The following is a 20,622-nucleotide window of genomic DNA, read 5'->3' on the forward strand; positions in this document are numbered from 1 at the left end:
AGAACGAACGAGCAAGGAAGCAGGGGGTCCGAACTCGGAAGGGATTACGTGTGCAGTCAGGAGTTGCATGGAGATCGGTGAACGGTGTTGATCTTGGCTTTAATCACGCGATTAATCTCGTCATGATTATCGAACCTTTACATCCCAAGTTCCGCACGGATTCGCGATTAATCGCGCATTTAATCGTTAATTTTAAGAAAGCCCCCCTCGTTCGTTAAATTAACGATGATGATGGGGGAACCCACTCGCTCCCGGGAGGGGGTGGGGTCAAGGATCTTTCTGCGCCGCTCTCCCTCTGTGTGTGGTTGACATTCTCGGGGATAATTCCTTTTTTTTTCTTCTTTTTTTCTTATTTTGTGGACTTTTTTTTTTTTTTGGGTCAAAATGGACTCTTGTTGGTGAGGCTTTGGTTGGGTTTTTCTATCTTGTCATGTCACAGAAAAAGCAAAGTTGATGAGGGAGGAGAAAAGGGCCTTTTTGCGGTGGCTGATTGGGTATATGGGTAATTGGCCTTCATGTCATCATTATCACCACCTGATCACATGATTGATCCGCCCCCGGGTAGCTGTTCGATCTGAACCGTCAGATTAAGAATAATAATTTCGGATGATTTGAAAACGATAATAAAGAGTAACTCAAATTTTCAAACCCTAAGGTTTGAGCTTTTCGACGACCCTTTTAAAGAACGTGGAGATTTGCAACAAGGAAACCTTTGAATGTGAATATTATCTGATTGAGCAGCAAGGTGAAATTTCCCATTATCTAATTTAATTGAAAATTTTTTGGGCAGGATGGATATCGCATCATTAAAAAGGGGCGGTTTCCTATCTTGAATTATACGGTGCTCTCAAATCGCCTTTTTAATGATTCTTGAATTTTTCGAGGGCATGTGCAAGTCCAAGATAAAGATAGCCAAGTAAGATTTCCCAAATTCATGTTCTCTTTTTCTCTCCCCCTCTCTCTGCTAGGGTTTCAGAGTCGCCGCGTTCACTCATCAACTCGGTGTAAGTGCTCTTCCTCTACCCTTTGTTTTCACGGTTTGAACTTTTTCACGCTCGTCACGCATTCTGACTCATATCTTCCGTTTCGTCATGCTCCGTTTCTGATAGATTCGGAGGTTTATTTTGCGTTTCGCTTGATTTTTCTTGTAATTTCACGCATTCTTAATGTATCCTTGTTTGTGTAGCTTAAATTCCAGTCGAATGCATTCACAGGTCATACTTTTTTGGATCGTTTTACGCTTTGAATTTCAAGATATGTTGTTTTTTTTTTTTTGGGTCAGAATCGAGATTGCCGTAACTCTGTTTTCCCTTTCCTTTTGTAATTTAATTCAATGTTTCAACATGAGGACGATCTTTGTAGTTGTTTTTGGTGCTTTTTTGTTCTTCTCTCCTTAAAGTGCGTTGGGTCTGGAGTTAATTTGACTAGGTTTTCAGTTGGTGCCATCTTTGATTAGAACAGCACCTGAAATTTTTTTCAAAATCTATCTCTTGCTGGATTTTTTTAACCAAGTTAGTAACCTGATTAAGTGAAGTGATTCTTTATTACATACTCTGGTGCCCAAATTTTTTCCTGTAGACATTTTCTTTACGAGATTTTTAGTTCATTTTTCCTAATAGATTTTCAGTTAGTAGCCTAATTAAGTGAAGTGATTCTTTATTCTGGTTTTTGCGTTTACATCATGGGTCGTGATTCTGTTTGTTATTTTGTCATGGGTCTGTAGAGGACAATTTGTCTGACACATTATATCTTATGGGATGAATGTGCCCTTTTGTCTGGTTTTGTTCCGAAATGAGAATGTTGTTTGTCGGATTGGGTCGCACTTCTTTTTTAAACTTCATTATTGCTATGGGAAACAAGCTCATGCAAGTACTGCTTAAGTTTTCTCTTTCGCACCATGTGTCTGCCGGCATATATGTGTCACGGTCCAAAGAATTGGATCGTTCATGAGGTTCCTGGACGATGGATCGTGACCGGCCCTCGGACGAGAAGCCGGGCCCCGAGTGTTCTAGTACTAGGGTTGTCTTGATGTCTTCTAGAATATTCCTGGGGGGGCGATACGGTAATTGTGCCCTTCCGTAATAAATACGGTAGGTGAGGTAGTTGGGTGAGTACGATCTCGACCGTTGAGATCGGGGAAAGATCTACGGATACGGTCAGCCCGATACTTGTATATAGTGGGGTCTCCTCCCCCTCATTTTATCATCTCTCATTTTCAAGAAGCAATACAAAGTTCAGAGCTTCTCTCTCTAGAGCTTCTCTCTAAAGTTCTTGCGAGTGTGAGTGTGAGAAGGCTTACTTGGGGAGAAATTCCTAAGGCCGCACGGGTTTGGGAACGCTAGATCGATCGACTCGTGACATATGCCTATATAACCTGCAAAATCATGTTTCGTTTGCTAATCTGCTCCTAATATCAAGTTTAATTCCTGTACAGCAGCTACGCTCCTCCTCGAAAACCAATAAAACCAATCACAACCATGACCGTGGTTGTCTCTAGAGTCCTTAAACCTCTTGCGGAGAAACTAGCTTCATCGGCTTTTGAAGAATGTCAATTGGTATGTGGCATACCGAGAGAAGATCAAGAGCACGCTAGAGACGATCTAGAGGGTGCTCGCTGATGCTGAGCAGAAGCAAACTAAAGATGAAGCTATGAGGATTTGGCTATCGAAGCTTAAAGACTTCTGCTATGACGTCGACGACGTGCTAGGCGAATTTGAAGCCAGGGCTTTGTGGAGGCAGGCGAGGTCCACCGAGCACTTGACCCTCAAAAGGAAAGTATGCTACTTGTCCTCGTGAATATCCAACTTCATTTTCCAGTTTAAAATGACACATAATATGAAAGAACTAAGAAAGAGACTTGATGGGATCAATAAAGAGAAAACTCAGTTCAACTTGTCGAGTGATGTTTATGACAAGACTATAGTTACGCGGAGGGAAACTCATTCTTCTGTGTCCCCTTCAAATGTGATTGGAAGAAATGAAGAAAAGGAAATGATGATAAAACTGTTGAGAAGATCAGATGACGGCAGAGCTGGAATGATAGAAGTCATTCCGATTCTTGGAATCGAGGGTATTGGAAAGACGACTCTCGCTCAATTAGTATACAATGATGAATGGGTAAACAAACATTTTGATCTCAAAGTTTGGTTATACATGCCAGTAGAATTCAAAGTTAAGAAGATAATAAAAGGCATCATCGAGTCTCTTGGTCATATAGAATAATATGATAGCCTTGAAATGCTTCAAAATTGCCTAAGAAGTATCATGGAGACCAAAAGATGTTTGTTCGTAATGGACTATGTGTGGGAAGTGAGGCGGGAGGATTGGGTGGGATTGAGAGATTTGTTGAGAGGCGTTTCCGAGGGAAGTAAAGTCATCTTGACTTCACGGAATATATCGGCCGCCTCAATCATGGGCACTGTCCCCCTGCTTAATTTGGCCAGCCTTTCGCGAAAGGATTCTTTGACTTTGTTTGTAAAGTGCGCGTTCAATCAAGGGCAAGAGAAGAATCACCCGGACCTTATGGTAATTGGCGAGGAAATCGTGAGCAAGTGCCGGGGAAATCCTCTGGCGGTGAAGACTTTGGGAAGCTCGTTGTATTCAAAAAACAATCGAAACGACTGGGAAAATGCAATTTGATTCTCGATTGCCATTCATGAATTTGTGATCCAAATATACGATTCGGTATCTCGATTTGACAATTGTAGTTAGAGCTAGGGAAATTTCAGGGATATAAGCCACTTTGTTCCATAAATAATATTGTGTATGCTACCCCAAAGAGAATATTTACCTATTTTGTTTTAGTATATGATTTCGAACTTTATTTATAGTTAGTCCAAGAAAATTGTCTATGATACTGAAAATTGTCTCTGCTTTGGATGTTTCCATCTCTCTAATAAGTTCATGTCTATGGGATCAAATCCCACATTCATATCTGTTCATTTCTTCTTCGCACATGTCCCGTGTTTCTTTTCCACAGTTGAAATTCAGCGTTACACTCTGCTTGATCGCTCATATTGAGTGCGAATTCGATCGGCTTTTGGCGTGCGTCGTATTGGGAATCTTTGAATTGAAATGGAGAAGCCTCTTCGCCACGGTATAATTATCTCAATCTCCTTACTCCTCTGCTTTTTGGCTTCTTCTTCCTATTTCTTTATTGGTTAACTTTCTGGCGAATTCACTTCTAGCACACGGCGTCGGTCAAGTTTTTCAGTTGCAGTGTGTGGGTTGGTGAGTGGATTTCACTTGCTTGCTAATTGCTCCGTTTTTATCACCGACTGAATTTGTGTTGTTTGAGTTTATAAATTTACAGTTTTGGAGTGTCATTGCGTGAATGTCATTCTCATTTTTGCTGAGGGAGAGATCTGCGTGATGATAATGCCGTCTACTTCTGTAAGTAGTTCTTGTATTCGGCCAAGTTTGTTCATGGGTTTTCCTCCTTCAAGGGGAAGCTCTCTTTTAACTGTTAATTCAGCTTCTGGTATCTGTCCAAAGCATATCTGTGACAAGAATAGATATATAGCGTGTCGGCCCATTGTCAAGGTATGTGAGCTTGCTAGAAAGGAGTGGATTTTAAATATTAGATTTTAGTGGATTAGACACCAATGGAAGCTCTCATTGAACATTTCCACAGAAGTCAAAGTGCTGTATAACGTTAGGAACAATGACGAACTTAGATGCTACAACATAAGCGAACTATATAAGTGCTGGATCAGCCACCGCTTATGAAATTGAATATAATCGTCTCATAAGCCTTATTGTAGTCTCTCTGTTTTAATTCCCTTCGTACTTTTGTACCCCAAGCTCTCGTATTGGCTTTGGTTGTGTATATGCGATAGCGACGATGGGAATACCGTGGTGACCGGAGATGCAGACAGCAACACCTGATACTGATGGTATGCGCTCACGGGACATACATGAATGAGCACCTGATTGTCTAAAGTCGCCCCTGCAAGCATGGTTTTCTCAACAACGCACAAAGATGTATTCTTTCCTCAAAAGCATCCATAAACATGAAGCAAGCAACAAGAAAAAGGCCGCGAGTTCTCAAAATCAACAATGAAAAGCAATTTTAACTACCATTGCCAAAACTCAAACCTTATTAGCGCGGTCAGTAATCCTCGAAACAAACCAAGCACAAACACTAGTATCGCATAGCCTAGATTCGCATTTAGTACTTGTAGTCCTTAACATGGAGAGACTCGGAAGCGCCCTCGCCGAGTTGAGCATCGCCCTTGTAAGTTCCGAGAGTGGCCTCTGAGTTCGCCTTGCATCTTCTGAGCAATGCGGCCTGTGCCTTGGGAATGTTCTCTTCCTTTCCAGCCCATGCCTTCAAGGTGCTCTGCTGTAGGGCCCGACCAAAGGAGAAGGAGAGGCTCCATGGCTTCTTGCCCTTGAGCTTGTTCATGGCATTGAGGTTGAGAGTGGCCTCCTCCTCGCTCTGCCCACCGGACAAGAAGACGACGGCCGGAACGGCAGCAGGCACTGTTCGCTGCAGGGCACGGACGGTGTACTCAGCAATGACCTGCGGCGCAACCTTGGGGGCGTCCGATCCGGGGGTGACCATGTTGGGCTTCAACAAGGTTCCCTCGAGGAGCACATGGTGGTCGTTTAGGGCCTTGTAGCAAGCAGCAAGAACACGCTCGGTCACGTCGGCGCACTTGTCAATGCTGTGGGAACCATCAACCAAGATCTCGGGCTCCACAATGGGGACCAGACCATTCTCCTGGCAGATAATGGCATACCTCGCCAATCCATTTGCGTTCTCGTTGATAGCAAGCTGAGATGGCTCAGTTGGGCCGATCTTGAGCACAGCACGCCATTTGGCAAAACGAGCACCGGCTGCATAGTATTGCTGGCATCGCTGAGCAAGGCCATCGAGACCCTGAGTGGTGGTCTCGCCATTTGTGCCAGCGAGCTCAACTGTGCCCTTGTCAACCTTAATGCCAGGAAGTACTCCACCTTCCTTCAGGACATCAACGAAGGGCTTACCTGCATAAATACAATTATTCGGTGAATGAGGAAATAACCCTAGACCCAAAACAAACATGTGCCTGCAGATGATTCGCAAGCCAAAACATCACGATGAGCTTCTCATCTACTCATTTCGAGACAACTGAATTTTGTGTGCTCGATAAACGGATCAAGGGCAACATACAGCTTAAAAGGATTAGCTAAATTAGCAACTACTGAGAACACTGACCAGCGGCGGTCTTCTGGTAGAGAGTTTCCTCGAACAGAATCACGCCACTAAGGCACGGGAGAGCTCCGGGAGCGGTAAAGAGGAGTTCGCGGAGGATGCGCCTGTTGGTCTCCACATTTTCAACATTGATGCTGGACAACCGCTTGCCGATGGTGCCGGTCGATTCATCAGCAGCTAGAATACCCTTCCCAGGGGTACCGATGTAGGCAGCATTGGCGATGAGCTCATCTACATAAATCCCAAAAATTCAACACGGGTCAAAACTATACACCCTCGTCCATCACCACCGTGTCTTATATAGAAACAAGGCAAGATTAATTATGTGAAAAAGATCTATCTGACTAGAAAGTCCCCCGAAGAAGCAGTGCATCGTCAATGAAACCAAATCAAATCAGGCGAAAAAAGAACAAGGGTCGAATTATTTTATCATCTAGGAACAACGGGATCACGATTCACAGGTAGTCAAGGCCAAACCCTTGCGCAGCAAGTGAGATACAATCAAACCGTCAGGATCAGCTAGATCTACAACATCTCCCTCCGACCACAGCGACGCAGAACTCGAATCCACAGCACCGAATCCCACAACAACCAGTAAGGGTCGCCACAAATCAACCGAGCCGCCAGAGAACAGACAAAGAAGGGCCGAACCAGAGCAAGATCAAACCAGACACACCACTTTCACCACAGGCACACACATATTCGCTACCGACCTCCTCCAAAACCCAATTCACCGGCACGAAAATCAGCACAGAGCGAACGAAAAAACAGCAGAAGACAGACTTCGGATTCAAAAGGGTATCGGCAGATCGGTCGAGCAAGCGCCCGGATCAAGCAGAGCCACACAGAGACGGATCAAACGACTCGCTGCGAAAGAAACCAAGCCACGGAAAAAAAGCAAAAAGGCCCGTCGCCAAACGTACCAGCGTACTTGCCCTTGTAGCACGACATGTTGGTTCGCCTTGGTTTCGAGCGATCCGGGGACGACTTGCGACGACGGAGAGAGAGAGCGAGAGAAGGAGCTTTGACGGAGGAGAGGAAGAGAAAGAGTGGGAGAGAAAAACCAGGGTTGTGCCTTTTTTTATATGTTCGAGAAGACGAGGTGGTGGTGGTATTGGTGGGTAAGCCGCACACGAAAATGGAAACAAGAAATTAAAAAAAAATCGGTGAAAATTTCGAGAGAAAAAATAATTAAAATGAAAATGAATCGAGAAAAGTGGGCGGCGAGTGGGCATCGAGACTGTCACGGCTCGTGTGTCGTTGCTTTGCTCCCACGCAATTCTGGCGCCATATCAACATTGTTCATGTAGGTATACACTTAACAGTTTTGATTGACATGATTTTGATGATGGTTGAATGCGTCATGTAAGTATAAGTTCGGGAATTTTTAGTATTGCCGAAAAAAGTTTAAGGTACAACATTAGCTCAGGATTTATGGTGATATTTGCCTTTAAAAAGAAGATTTTATGACATTTTATATTCCGTGGATAGCGAGAAAAATGGGAGCAAGGAGGATATTTTTCTCTCACTTATAATATAGCAAGTCAAGTAAATCCGTACGAAATACTAGAAAAAAAGGATCGAATTTTTCCCGATAATATCACGAATGAAATCGACCTTTTGAGATTAAACTTCTCCTTCTGTCGGTGAAATGATAACGCTGCCAGCTAATCGATAGGCAGCGAAGGGCATAATCGGTAATTCGGAAGAGGGAGAGTGCCTAATTCAAAAACCGGATGCTGGTGAGTGATGATTAGGTGGGCAAAACGAAGAGGGGAGACGAAAAGGAAGGACAGCCAAAACTTTAATTCGAGCGGCGACGCCAAAACCAGCAGCCGCCTTATCATTTCTTCACTCCCTCTTCCTTTCTTCTTTCTTCTTCTTCTTCTTCTTTTCTTTTTTTTTTCTATTTGATAAGGATGATGAAAAAAACAATTTCGATTTTCAAAGTGTCGATTATACAAGATCGGATTATTTTTTTTATAAAAATTAAAGAACCCTCGAGATGAAAAAGAAAAGAAAAAAAAATAATCAATTCCGCATGGTTTCATGACACTCTATCGAAATTAGCTCCGCGCTCGTTTTCACAGATCAAGGGATCTGTTTGTTTCCCGAAAAATGAATACATTCGAAAGGCATTTTCCCCGAAAATGACTGTCGGCATCGCTCAAGATAATTAGTAGATAAAAGAAATGTTTTCCTTATCGATATCAACATGTGTCTAAATATTTCCGTACGGATGATGAGACCATCTTTCGTTCATTCATGCTTGTAAGAGATACGAAATATTGTTTTCGAAAAAAGAAAAAATTTGAAATTATTTGTTTTCAGCGAAATGGATGGACCCCTGAATTTAATACTTTTCCCGACAAACTATAAAGTGGGCTAAACCTCGTGGGTCTTGAGTTGGTTCCACCTGCCTTTCCATCGTTTTGCGCCTCCGGATTTTCTTTGCTTCCCAAAGTTGGATACAAAATCTACCGGCCATTCTTGGTGTCGTGTGAAGTAGTGGCCAAAGGTTGGTGGGTCCCGATGCCGTACTCCTTCTTTAAGCCTAACTCGCTAAACAACTTTAATTCTAGCAAAAAAAAAAACAACTTTAATATTTTTTTGTCAGATAAAAAGTAGGGTTGAGCAATATGGACAGCCTAAATCGGGACCGGACCGAACCGGACTGACCAGTTTGGTTCGATTCTTGGGAATATCGGTCCGGTTTCCAGTTCCTAAAAGTGGAACTGGTTTTCGGGCGATCCGGTTCTCCGTTCTAGAATGGGAAATGGATTGATAAATATATATTTTTCTAATTTTTTCATATATATATTTATTTACTTTTTAAAATTTTTGAAAAAAATAAAAAGCCCAATCTAATTTTCCCAATCCCTCTTGCCTTTACCGATAAGTGATTGGTCCCATTAGAACCTGACCGGACCGATGGTCTCATCCGGCCCACGGTCCCAAGACTAGTCGGTCCGGTCCCTGGTTCTAGAAATTGGGAATCGGTCCTTTCGGTCCGGTTCCCAGTTCTTGGGTTGGACCGGACCGGAAACCGCTCACCCCTAATAAAAAGAACAACTTAAATTTGGGAAGCCTCTTTTCTTTCCATGAGCAAATAATTCCACACTCTTTTCTCTTTTCTTTTTTTTTGTATAATTTCACGTATTAATCGATATGTCTTATAATCCGACCCCCCCCCCCCCCCAAAAAAAATCAATATGTCTTTATAGACTTTGATGTAATGAGCAAATAATTCGACACTTCGAATTGTGGAATTTCATCGGTCAAATTAATATTTTGACGACGCTTTCATAATCATACTCAACATTAGGCTTATAATTCCATGACTTATTTCTAGACAATTTTTATCTATACTTGTGATTTAAACTAAATAAGATACTAGATTTTTTTGGACTAAGAAAAATTAAAAGTTAGTTTTGGATTGTGCGCAACTTATTAGTCAATTGTAATTATCTGCAATAGATTAATTCTAAAAATAATAAAGGTTGTGCGAAACCTTAGAAATTTTTAAAAAAATTTAGGAGAGGTAAAAGTGACTAGGATAAAGAGGGTGATGATTAGGCAATTTCAGTGGTGATTTGGAGATGAGGAATCTAGTTTGGGAGAAAATTTTTGGAAAGATTTATGTTGAGAATTACTTTAATGGAGGGATCAAATTTAGAAAAAAGTCACCCATATTGACAATTCGCGGGGTTTTCTTTATTTCATCTTATCCCGTCCTATCCGAAATTTTGACAACCAAACACAACTTTGAGCTAGTTGTAAGCATTTTCATTTTTTGTTAATATCACAAAAAACCTCAAATTTATACACCTATAATAAGTTTACTCCAAACTAACTTTTTGACCACCGGAAAACCCAAACCAGAACTGGTATTCCGGTAACAAATTTACCCAAAATTAATTTTTAACTACCAAAAATCCAAATTGGTATACCGGTGAAAATTAGATTAATACCACGAAAAATCACAAATCGGTACATGGTGACAAACGGAAAGTAAAACCCCAAAATGGTACATTGCCATGTGTCTTCAAACTCAGTAATTTGATTGTAAAATTTAACGAAAATTAATTGATGGTAAATTTATCATAGATGTACCAATTTTGGGTTTTTTATGATCAAAAAATTAATTTAGATTAAATTTATCGAAGCTGTACCATTTTGAAGTTTTTCGTGATATTAACTATTTTATTTTCTAGTAGGATGCGACAGTAAATTAAGGTACTCCGCTCCTTGTCCAATCGAAAGTTTTGAAAGTCCGTTATTTAAAAAAGAAAGATATCCCTTTTACCCCTATGCTAAAATATTCGATTTAGATGTCGCGTCGAGGAGGAAATTCCGGATGGATGTGTCTAAACTCAGAAAGACTTCACTTTCTTATAAATTTTTTTTTTTTTTGAATTTCGGTGGAGCCTTTATGCCATTGCTCTTCAGAGTCATCATCTTTGTCCTGGTGCATTGGTTTTTTTTTTTTTTTTCAATGTTCCAGCCTTCTATTACAGTAATAGTCGCCTGGCAAGTGCTACCAACTGTTATTGCACCAATTTTAAAGTATTCTCAGTCCAGCTCAGGAAGATGTCCCTTTTATAACGGCATTGTTGCATCCAACAAGAGCATGTACACCAGATCAGATCAGATCAGATCAGATCTATGTGTGCGGTGAAGTCACGTGGTCATATGCTTTCTTCAACAGTCGATTAGCTGCTGCTGAGTTTAGCTTCCCTACTGACTAGTCAAAAGATCACGTTGACAGAGCTTGATATTAGCTCAGATTGCAAGCCGAAGGCTAATTGTCAACTCAAAGGATGAAAAACAAAGAAGAGAAAAGGCCTCCGAATGCCTCAAATTGCACCCATTGCGACGACAAAAGTCCCGAACTTGTATCTATGTAACACTTTTACCCTCCGTCAAGATTTCACCAATGAGCATCATTAAAAATCTGCTTACATAGATGTCGGAAGGCAAACGGTGTTGACACGGCGCCCACTTGACTTGAGTGAAATAAAGCCGACCTTATTTTAACTGAAAAATTATCTAACGGAACCTTGACAAATTAAGGGCAAGAGGTGCAAGTTTCGGGGTTTTTTGTCACAAGAAAAACGTTTATGATAAATGTGTCGTAATAGGCACAATTTGAAAAAAGTTCGAGATAAATATATTATAGTGGGCATAGTTTAGATTTTTTTGTGGCATTTTTTCCTGGCAAGAAAAAGCAAGTTTCATCCGAGTCCAACTTGAGCAGCAAATTACGAGGACATACCCTGCTTGACAGTACCATGTGGCCCATGGCCATATTGGGCGAATCCGAACACTAGCATCTTTCTCAGTATAAAGAATGATTCTCCAATGAAACTCTGTGTTTTGGGAATTTGATTCCGGAATGATTCCCACATTATGCTCATCGACGATATTGGTGTTAGAACGATTCTCACGTATTATTGAGCACTGCAAACAAATTGGGACGTGATTCGTCTCAAGCAAGTAGCATGTCCATTTCGTCGGGTGTCGAGCAATGTCTTGACAGCACGAGAAGGGAACCCGGTACCTTAAATTCTTCATTATTTTCCTTTTTCACGATGAGGAGCACCGTCTTAGGTAGATAGAGCTCTCAAGACGGTCCAATGACATTCGGGATCAGCTTTCACGTCATACATCCAGTCCGCCCTCTCAGTCCGATCGAAGATAAGACTAAGACTATCCGTGTCGAGATTGGAGGGTTCGTGAGGAATCGTTTCCTCATGGAAGGTTTCATGCCTTCCAAAATCTCGATTAGTTTGCAACTCGTCCACGGCTCTTACTTAAATGGGTTGGACGGACGTTCGGACATTCTCCAACATGAGATTGGGATGTCCTCTTTCGTCTTTTGGTCATTGTTGGGCTGAACTCACCAAGTGGAAGCTCGCGCACCCTGAAAGTAGTTCGAAAAACAAAGTTCGCAAAACTTCCAACTTGACACATGCACTCGCAAGCCCACAGGAATCAAGTCACACGTACTAGCGTGTCCGAATCTCGCAGCTAAGCGAGCAATCGCGATCTCGAAATGAGAAATTACTCAGCCACGTTGCTTATGTTCACATTATCAGGCATTCAGATGGCTGTTCAAATGGTAAATCTGCAGAATATTCCTCATTCAAGGATCGTGCTCATATGTGTTCGTGTTCATAAGGGCTTATGTGTGTATCCGCTTTCAGTGATCTTGAGTACAAAACAACAGTATCCGATGATAAAATTCAGCAAGGGAGAGTTCAAATGCTCTCCAAGGTCTCTGATCAAACTGAAAAATTGCTCAAAATAGAAAGAAAGAAAATGTAAGCACGACACTATCTGAGCTATACATTATTTACTAGGAATACCCTGCCTTGCGTGCCTGTTGATTGAAGAATGAAGAGAAGGCAATGGCTAACCCAAAGATCGTGTCGGCAAATGCATGTTGCAGACTGGGTTTGCTGAAATCCGATGGAAATTGATAGTTTCCGTATCTCTTTCGGTTTGGGAAGTTCAGACAATGCCAAAGACGCCAAACAAGACAAGGAAACCTGACAAAGCCAGACATAAGGAACTTCTGCACAAAAGAGGAAAGTATACCAGTGCATTTCCTTGAGCTCGTCCTTTGTCAACTCTTTAAACCCATATCGTTCCTCCTCACCAAGGTGCTACATTCCCTATATGCAATCAACCAGGCCACATCACAAATAGATCCTGCATCCTGATCATTCCCCTGTCATCGTTATCCAGGCAACAAAGAAGAGGTCGGCAAGGTATTTAGATCTTCAGTCGGCTTATATCTAGTGCCCTCGATGCTATTGGTATTATTCAAATCTTTAAATGGTCCAAAACCATGCAATGGATAATAGGGTCTTGATTGGGGATGTTCCACCAAGAAGGCCAATGCTTCAGAACAATATTTTGACATTCCCATGTTCCAAATCCTTCTAGTTCAGTACTACTATCGAGTTTACATCTACCACTTCAATTTTGGTCAAATCAGTCCTCCGAGCAAGCAAATTCCCATGCTTCGACGTTTTTGCTGCCGAAAGAATCAAAAGGGGCATGCTTGCACAATTCTTGAGCAATCTATCTGCCAAGTGTTTCAACTCGTGATCATTGCCTATATCCCCAACCGACTTTTCAAAAATTAATCGTGCTTCTTCAAGCTTCAACTCATTGAGCATGAACTCTTGGTCCAAGAGCCCACATCAATGCACAAAACATCTCGGTTTCTCCATATTGCAATAACTTGCAACCTATTGGTTTGTTGTCATCTCCGCAAGGTACTTTACATCCTTTAGCGGTACCTTCATGCACAAATTATCTAAAGTGACGAGAATTTTCTTCTTAGGATCACTCTCTAACCTCTTATGTAGAAAATCCATAAATCCAAGTACATTTTCCTCATTAATCAACTTCAAGCCCAGTAGACAAGCAATTTATCAACCTCTAAATGTCGGAAATAACTAGTGTCGTCGCCCTTTATTTATAGGATCTTCCCTATGTCATCTAAATAATGACGATTTTCCTCTTCGAATCATCTTCTAACCTCTTCCAAAGAAGAATCACAATTCCAAGTGCAATTTCCTCATTAATCAACTTCAAATCCAATGCACAAAAGAATTCTCCATGAATATCTATAAGTTCCGCGCGTTCGTGATGTGATAAATTTCCTCAAAATTCACATTGAAAATCGAACGGCTTCTTCGGGCTGTTCGTATTTTCTCCAAATCAACTCCCAAACAGTGAAGGGTGGCCAATGGGGATATATTTAATGCAGAACCATTATCAATCAACACTCTAGCGATGATTAAATCGAGTGAGTGAAACAAAGTTTCGGCCAAAATGATATTTGAAAACCGTTTGAATTGAAAAACTTGATAGGCAACATGGCTAAAGGATCCATGGTCTATTTGGTGAAAGGGTATACTATAAACCTTCTTACACGTCAAACGGCTTCTCTTCCTTTACAAGTTGTCAATACACGATGAGGATTTTCCTCATTGGATCAACTTCTAACTTCTTCCGAAGAAGATCCACAATTCCAAGTGCAGTTTCCTCATTAATCTGCTTCAAGCTCAATGCATAAGTGAATTCTCCATGAATTACTTTAAGCACGGCAAATCTGTGATGTGGTAAAGTTGCCTCAACAACAACATCGAACAACTTCTCTTCCTTAACTAGCCTTTCCACATCATCCAATAGCTGTCGATACACTCCCATCACAATGACACTGTTGGTTGCAGTACTTGCCTCCAAGGCATCTGATCTCGCGGCAAAAGCCATGCCGATGACCATTCCAGATGGACTGCACTTGAGATAAAACTTCTGGAAGTAACTCTTACAGCTTTCCACTTAAAGCCCCATGAAGACCCAAATCATCTTCCTCCAATCCCTACCCTTCAAAAATCAGGCCATGGGGTTCGGAAACCCCCGGCGGGAGCAAACATCCTTACCACTTGCCTCGAATTTCAGCGGGTTTTCTGCATCCATGGTGGTGCGCCCCCAGACTACCCAACCATTTCTTAACATCAAAGCCTGTAGATTCCACAAAACGCTTGGCCTCACCGACGAAAGGCCCTACTCTTCCGCTTCACATCCCTCATCTTATCCACTCCATCTCGAAGATACTTAGTGAGCTCTCATCAAACATCACAGTACCCAAATTGACGCCTAGTGGGAGCAACCAGGTACTATGTTGCGAAATCGACAACCATTTCTTCCCCTCTCTCTCTTTTTCTCTTTCCTTATGCTCAAAAAACTACCCACCAAGGAGCTGAAAGCCAAAATCATACAAAATAGAGTACAAAAATCAAGCCAAAATGACTACAGAACGAGGACAACGAAACAGTAGCTAGCACTAGCCAGTAACCTACCAAAGGAACAAGACTATGAACACAGAGAAACTGAGAAAGCGGTAGCAAATTAGGAACATGCTCGTTGAAAGTTTCGTTACCTCATGGGAATGCAGGGTTTCAATGACTTCTGTCAAAGACAGTTGCTCAGCTTGAGACAAGAGCACTGATAACGAGGCGAGGGACGCTCGCGGAAGTAGATGGTATTAGGGTATACAGGCCCATGCAATGAATGGAAAAGGTCCTGAGCCCCTTTTGGGCATTTGGGCTCTCAAAAAAATAGAAGTCAATGGTTTTGAAGAGCCTCTCCGTTTCTCTTAATGATGGCTAGGATGTAACGAAAGAATACGAATATCTCGGGAGAAGAACACTAGAAGTGTTAAAACTTGTGTACGACGCTCACTTTAGTGCCAAAAGTTCACTTAGGCTGCGCATGACAACGATTCTATGCCCGGGAACAGATTCTGCTCAGAAATGATTTTTTTTTATTCTGTACCCGGAATTGATTCTGAGCATTTTAAAGCGTTTGTTAACGGCCCAAAATTCCATCTCTAGAATAGAAAAAGAACAGAAATGCGTTTGGTAACACCACAAAATTTCTTTTTATTAATAATATTTTTAAATATTTTAATATTTCTTTCTTTTTTTTCTTTTCTTTTTTTCTTTTTCTCCTTCTTGGCCATGGCCTACTCGCCGGCCAAGACCGGTAAAATATTTTTTTATTAATAATATTTTTATTAAAAGTATTTATTATTTTTTTTGGCCATGGCCTGGTCGCCGGCCATGACCGGTAAAATATTTTTTTTATTAATAATATTTTTATTTTTTTTGGCCATGGCTGGTAAAATATTTTTTTTATTAAAAATATACATTTTTATTTTTTTGGGCCATGGCCTGGTCGCTAGCCATAGCCAGTAAAATATTTTTATTAAAAATATATATTTTTATTTTTTTTGGCCATGGCCTGGTCGCCGGCCATGACTGGTAAAATATTTTTATTAAAAATAAATTTTTTTCCTTTTTTTGGCCATGGCCTGATCGCCGGCCATGGCCTGTAAAATATTTTTTTTATTAATAATATTTTTTAAAATATTTTTATTTAAAATATACATTTTTTTTTGCCATGGCCTGGTTGCTGGCCATGACCGGTAAAATATTTTTTTTATTAATAATATTTTTTAGTAAAATATTTTTATTAAAAATATATATTTTTTCTTTTTTTGCCATGGCCTGGTCACCGGCCATGGCAAGTAAAATATTTTTTTTATTAATAATATTTTTTATTAAAATATTTTATTCTCGTCAGATCCGGCGAGGGCGGCCCTCGAGCCGGACATTAGAAGCTACATTAAAAACCAAGAAAAGGAAGAAGAAAAAAAATTGATTCTCAAAATTGTTCCCAAAATCAAGAAGCTACTTTTTTTTTATTCTTGAAAACTGATTCTGGGAACAATTTTTGACAAAATTGTGCCCAGAATCAAAAAATTAAACAAACGCATTTCTGTTCCCAAACTGATTATGGGAACAAAAGAACAGAATCAAACATTGTTTGGCAAGTTGTCATGCGCAGCCATAAGTGCCGCTTTTTTGAAAAAAACGATCACTTAAGTGCCAATTCTGATTTGGGTTGCCGGAAATCTGACGTGGCCATATTTTATTAATTTCTTAGTCCTAAGTGGCACGTCGGCGCTGACGAAAACAATATTAAATAATATTTTTAAATTTTTTCAGATTTTTTTTTTCTATTTTTTCCTTTTTTTCTATTTTTCGTTTTTTCTTTTCTTTCATCTTCTTCGTTTGGCCGGTGACCGGACACCGGCCACCGGCCATGGCCGGCCGCCTGGCCTCGCCGGACGAGGCCGCCGTCGCCCGCCACGGGCGACGTGAGGCCGCCGTGGCACTGGGCGACCGCTGCGAGGGCGCCGTGGTGCGGGCGACCACCGGCGAGGCCGTCGTGGCTTGGGCGAGGGCCGGCCTCGCCGGATCTGCGAGGCCGGCCCTCGCCCGGGCCATGGCGGCCTCGCCGGCGGTCGCCCGAGCCACGGCGACCCCGGCGACCGCTCGCGGCCGCCGTGGCTGGGTGAGGGTCGGCCTCGCCTCGCCCAGGCACGCCCTTGCCCGGGCGGCGAGGCCGGCCCTCGCCGGATCCGGCGGGTCGGCCCTCGCGCAGCCACGGCGACCCCGGGCGACCGCTGCGAGGCCACTGGCTCGGGCGAGGCCGGCCCCGCCCGGATCTGGCGAGGGCCGGCCTCGCCTCGCCTCGCCTAGGCACGCCTTGCCCGGGCGAGGCGAGGCCGGCCCTCTCCAGATCCGGCGGGGCCGGCCCTCGCCCGGGCCACAGCGGCCTCGCCGGCGGTCGCCCGGGGGAAGGCGACCCCCGGCGAGGCCAGGCGGCCGGCCATGGCCGGTGGCCGGTGTCCGGCCACCGGCCAAATGAAGAAGAAGAAGAAAAAAAAGAAAAAAAGAAAAGAAGGAAAAAACAGAAAAAAAAATCAAAAAAACAATTAAAAATTCGAAATTTACCCGTGGAAATGCCACGTAGGACTGAGAAATTCAAAATATACATGTGGAAATGCCACGTAGATTAAAATTTTAATTAAAAAAGTCACGTATTAATTTGGCCGGAATTTCTCACCGTTGGCACTTAAGTGATCGTTTTTCTCCGATTTTGGCACTTAAGTGATCCGAAACAAACTTTTGGCACTAAAGTGAGCGTCGTACACAAGTTTTGGCACTTCTAGTGTTCTTCTCCCCGAATATCTCCTGTTTTCTAAGAGTTCAAAAAATGAATCACGGCCATCATATGTATACTAAGATGATAAATTTAGCAAGAAAGTTCTCTACAATGTTTTTGATGTCTAGGTGTTTCGTATATATGGCTGAAAATAAGCGAACGTCATTTGATAAGATTAGGTAGCTGACGTATTTGCCGATACGAAAGTGGTTTTGCATTTTGTATTCAATCTGCCATAATCTGCAAGCTGAGCAATTTATCGTTTTACGAATGCAGTCCATTTGATCAATATGGCAGAGCTGAACTTGAAGCTTCTGCAAACCTGGGTTACGCTAATGAATTTCTTTGCTATTATTACTTGGATAGGCCATCCAGCTTCTTCTTCTTCTTTTGTTTGTTAAGCAAAACAACCTGTTGCTTTGTTTTATTGTCCAGAAAAGAACAGCTGAAACTCTTTGGCATGTGGTATTTCAATCTCAAAGTCCACTTGCAATTGACAAAGCAAAAGTTCACTTTTTCTTGCTGAAAGGCAAGACTTTTCCTTGGATGCACTAAGCAATGAGCAACAGAGAAATTCTAAATGAAAGAGGAGTCGAAACTTGCAGGTTGAATGTGCTAAACCGATGTACCATAAAAGTGAGGAAGAAGATTGACTTCAAGACTTTACTTGCTTTAATAATCTAAGTTTGTGGCTGCATTACAGCGCCAAAGGGCCATGGGGAAAAAGTATGGGAAAGTTGTCAAATCAGTCCTACACCTATTGTACGGTAGCCAATTCAGTCCTAAACCTTTTTAAATTCTTGCCAATTCAGTCCTTCCGGCCAATTTTGGCCGGCCGGCGCTGACGTGGCCGCCGGCCGGCGCCGGCCGTCCGGTCAACGCTGACGTGGCAATTTTTAAATTATTTTTTTCAATTTTTTAATCTTTTTTTTCTTTTTCTTCTTTTTTTTTTTCTGCTGTCTCCCCTCTAGCCGGTCCGGCGATCGGCGACCGGCCAGAGGGGAGGGCCGGCGAAGCTCTCCCCGCCGGCCACCGGCGAAGGCGAGCCTCGCCGGCCCCTGGCTGGGTGAGGCGAGGTCGGCCTCGCCTCGCCGTCGCGACCCAGGCGACAGCGAGGCTCGACCTCACCTCGCCTAGCCTCGCCGTCGCCTCGCCTCGTCGTCGCCCGGGTCGCGACGGCGAGGCGAGGCGAGGTCGAGCCTCGCCGTCGCCCGGGTCGCGACGGCGAGGTCGAGCCTCGCCGGAACTGGGCGAGGCTCGACCTCGCCGTCGCCTCGGATCACGACGGCGAGGTCGAGCCTCGCCCGGCCGGGCGAGGCTCGACCTCGCCGTCGCCCGGATCACGACGGCGAGGTCGAGCCTCGCCAGATCTGGCGAGGCCGACCTCGCCGTCGCGACCCACGCCACGGCGAGGCGAGGTTGAGCCTCGCTGTCGCCTGGGTCGCGACGGCGAGGTCGAGCCTCGCCATCGCCCGGGTCGCGACGGCGAGGTCGAGCCTTGCCCGGATCTACGACGGCGAGGCGAGGCGAGGTCGAGCCTCGCCTCGCCTCGCCTCGCCCATCGCCTGGGTCGCGACGGCGAGGTCAAGCCTCGCCAGATCTGGGCGAGGCTCGACCTCGCCTCACCCTCGCCGGGGGCCGGCGAGCTTCGCCAGAGGCCTCGCCGGCCCTCCCCTCTGGCCGGCCGCCGGTCGCCGGACCGGCCAGAGGGGAGAAAGCAGAAAAAAAAAAAAAGAAGAAAAAGAAAAAAAAGATTAAAAAATTGAAAAAAAAATAATTAAAAATTGTCACGTCAGTCCTGTCCGGCCAAAATTGGCCGGAAGGACTGAATTGGTAAGAATTTAAAAGGTTTAGGACTGAATTGGCAAAATTAAAAGGTTTAGGACTGAATTGGCAAAATTAAAAGGTTTATGACTGAATTGGCCGCCGTACAATAGGTTTAAGACTGATTTGACAATTTTCCCGAAAAAGTATTTTACCTCTTAGGTCATTCGTTCTGGAACTTTGACTTGCATGCATGCCCTTTTACATTTTGCAAAGCATTTCGCTAAGGAGTGTCGCTTGAGCACTTATTAGATAAGCAAAGAAGTGCATATAACGAATTTTCATCCGATCTTGCAACGTCGAATCGTGGTTCTAACAATCGAAACTCTTCTTATAATGTAGGCTTGATTAAATGGTTGGGAGGCTCAACATTACCTCTCTTTTAGCTAACAATGTTAGGTATATTAAGGCTTGTTTACGAAACTGATATATTGAGCAGAATGATGTTAATTTATTTGGACGGGGAAAATTGTCCAAAAACTTCTAAACCTATTGTACGACAGCCAATTAAGTCCTAAACCTTTCAATTTTGCCAATTCAGTCTTAAACCCTTTCAATTGTGTCAATTTAGTCCTAAACCTATTGATTATTTGCTAATTTAGTCCTTCCGGCTAATTTTGGCCAGAAATCGCTAACGTCGGCGCCGGCCGTCCTACGTGGCGCTGACGTGGATAATTTTTTAATTTAAAAAAATTCAAATTTTTTATTGATTATTTTACTTTTATTCTTTTCTTTTCCTTTAAATTTTTTTTTCCTATCTTCTTCTTCATTGATCCAGCAAGTAGCCAGCCGAGGGCCGGTGGAGGTGGCCAGCCACTGGGCAAGGGCCGGAGACCCCCACCGGCCCGGGGGCGAGGGCAATAAGGGCGGGCGACGGCTCGTGTTGCCTTGCCAGCTGTAACGAGGACTCGAGAGCCCTCGCCAAATCCGGCATGGGCCACGACACCTTCGCCAGATCTAGTGAGGCGAGGGCATCGCCTAGGCCGTCGCTGGCCACAGGAGAGGGT

General features: G+C 43.2%; 1 protein-coding gene and 1 long non-coding RNA gene across 2 annotated transcripts; both read right to left on the minus strand.

The window, feature by feature from the left end:
• Positions 1–4,960: 4,960 nt before the first annotated feature.
• On the minus strand, positions 4,961–7,289 carry LOC115675280 (fructose-bisphosphate aldolase 6, cytosolic). Its single transcript, XM_030597877.2, has 3 exons — positions 7,123–7,289; positions 6,203–6,430; positions 4,961–5,991 (listed from the first exon to the last, which is right to left on the minus strand). The coding sequence occupies exons 1-3, from the start codon at positions 7,148–7,150 to the stop codon at positions 5,171–5,173; spliced, it is 1,077 nt and encodes a 358-aa protein (XP_030453737.1). The 5' UTR covers positions 7,151–7,289; the 3' UTR covers positions 4,961–5,170.
• A 5,121-nt stretch (positions 7,290–12,410) lies between these two features.
• On the minus strand, positions 12,411–15,337 carry LOC115675343 (uncharacterized). Its single transcript, XR_008814660.1, has 2 exons — positions 15,159–15,337; positions 12,411–14,978 (listed from the first exon to the last, which is right to left on the minus strand). It is a non-coding gene; the product is annotated as an uncharacterized LOC115675343 (long non-coding RNA).
• Between the last annotated feature and the right edge of the window lie 5,285 nt (positions 15,338–20,622).

This window comes from Syzygium oleosum, unplaced genomic scaffold (genome assembly GCF_021117445.2).
Source record: "Syzygium oleosum isolate NSW1041296 unplaced genomic scaffold, Sole_v2.1 Sole_v2.28, whole genome shotgun sequence".
Classification (NCBI taxonomy): Eukaryota; Viridiplantae; Streptophyta; class Magnoliopsida; order Myrtales; family Myrtaceae; genus Syzygium; species Syzygium oleosum.

Bases quoted from the DNA above. Each gene is read 5' to 3' on its own strand.
- LOC115675280 (XM_030597877.2), bottom strand. From the start codon at position 7,150: ATGTCGTGCTACAAGGGCAAGTACGCTG. The intron at 6,431-7,122 runs GTACGTTTGGCG...GGATTTATGTAG, and splicing joins CTACAAGGGCAAGTACGCTG to ATGAGCTCATCGCCAATGCT. The intron at 5,992-6,202 runs GTCAGTGTTCTC...GTATTTATGCAG, and splicing joins CTACCAGAAGACCGCCGCTG to GTAAGCCCTTCGTTGATGTC.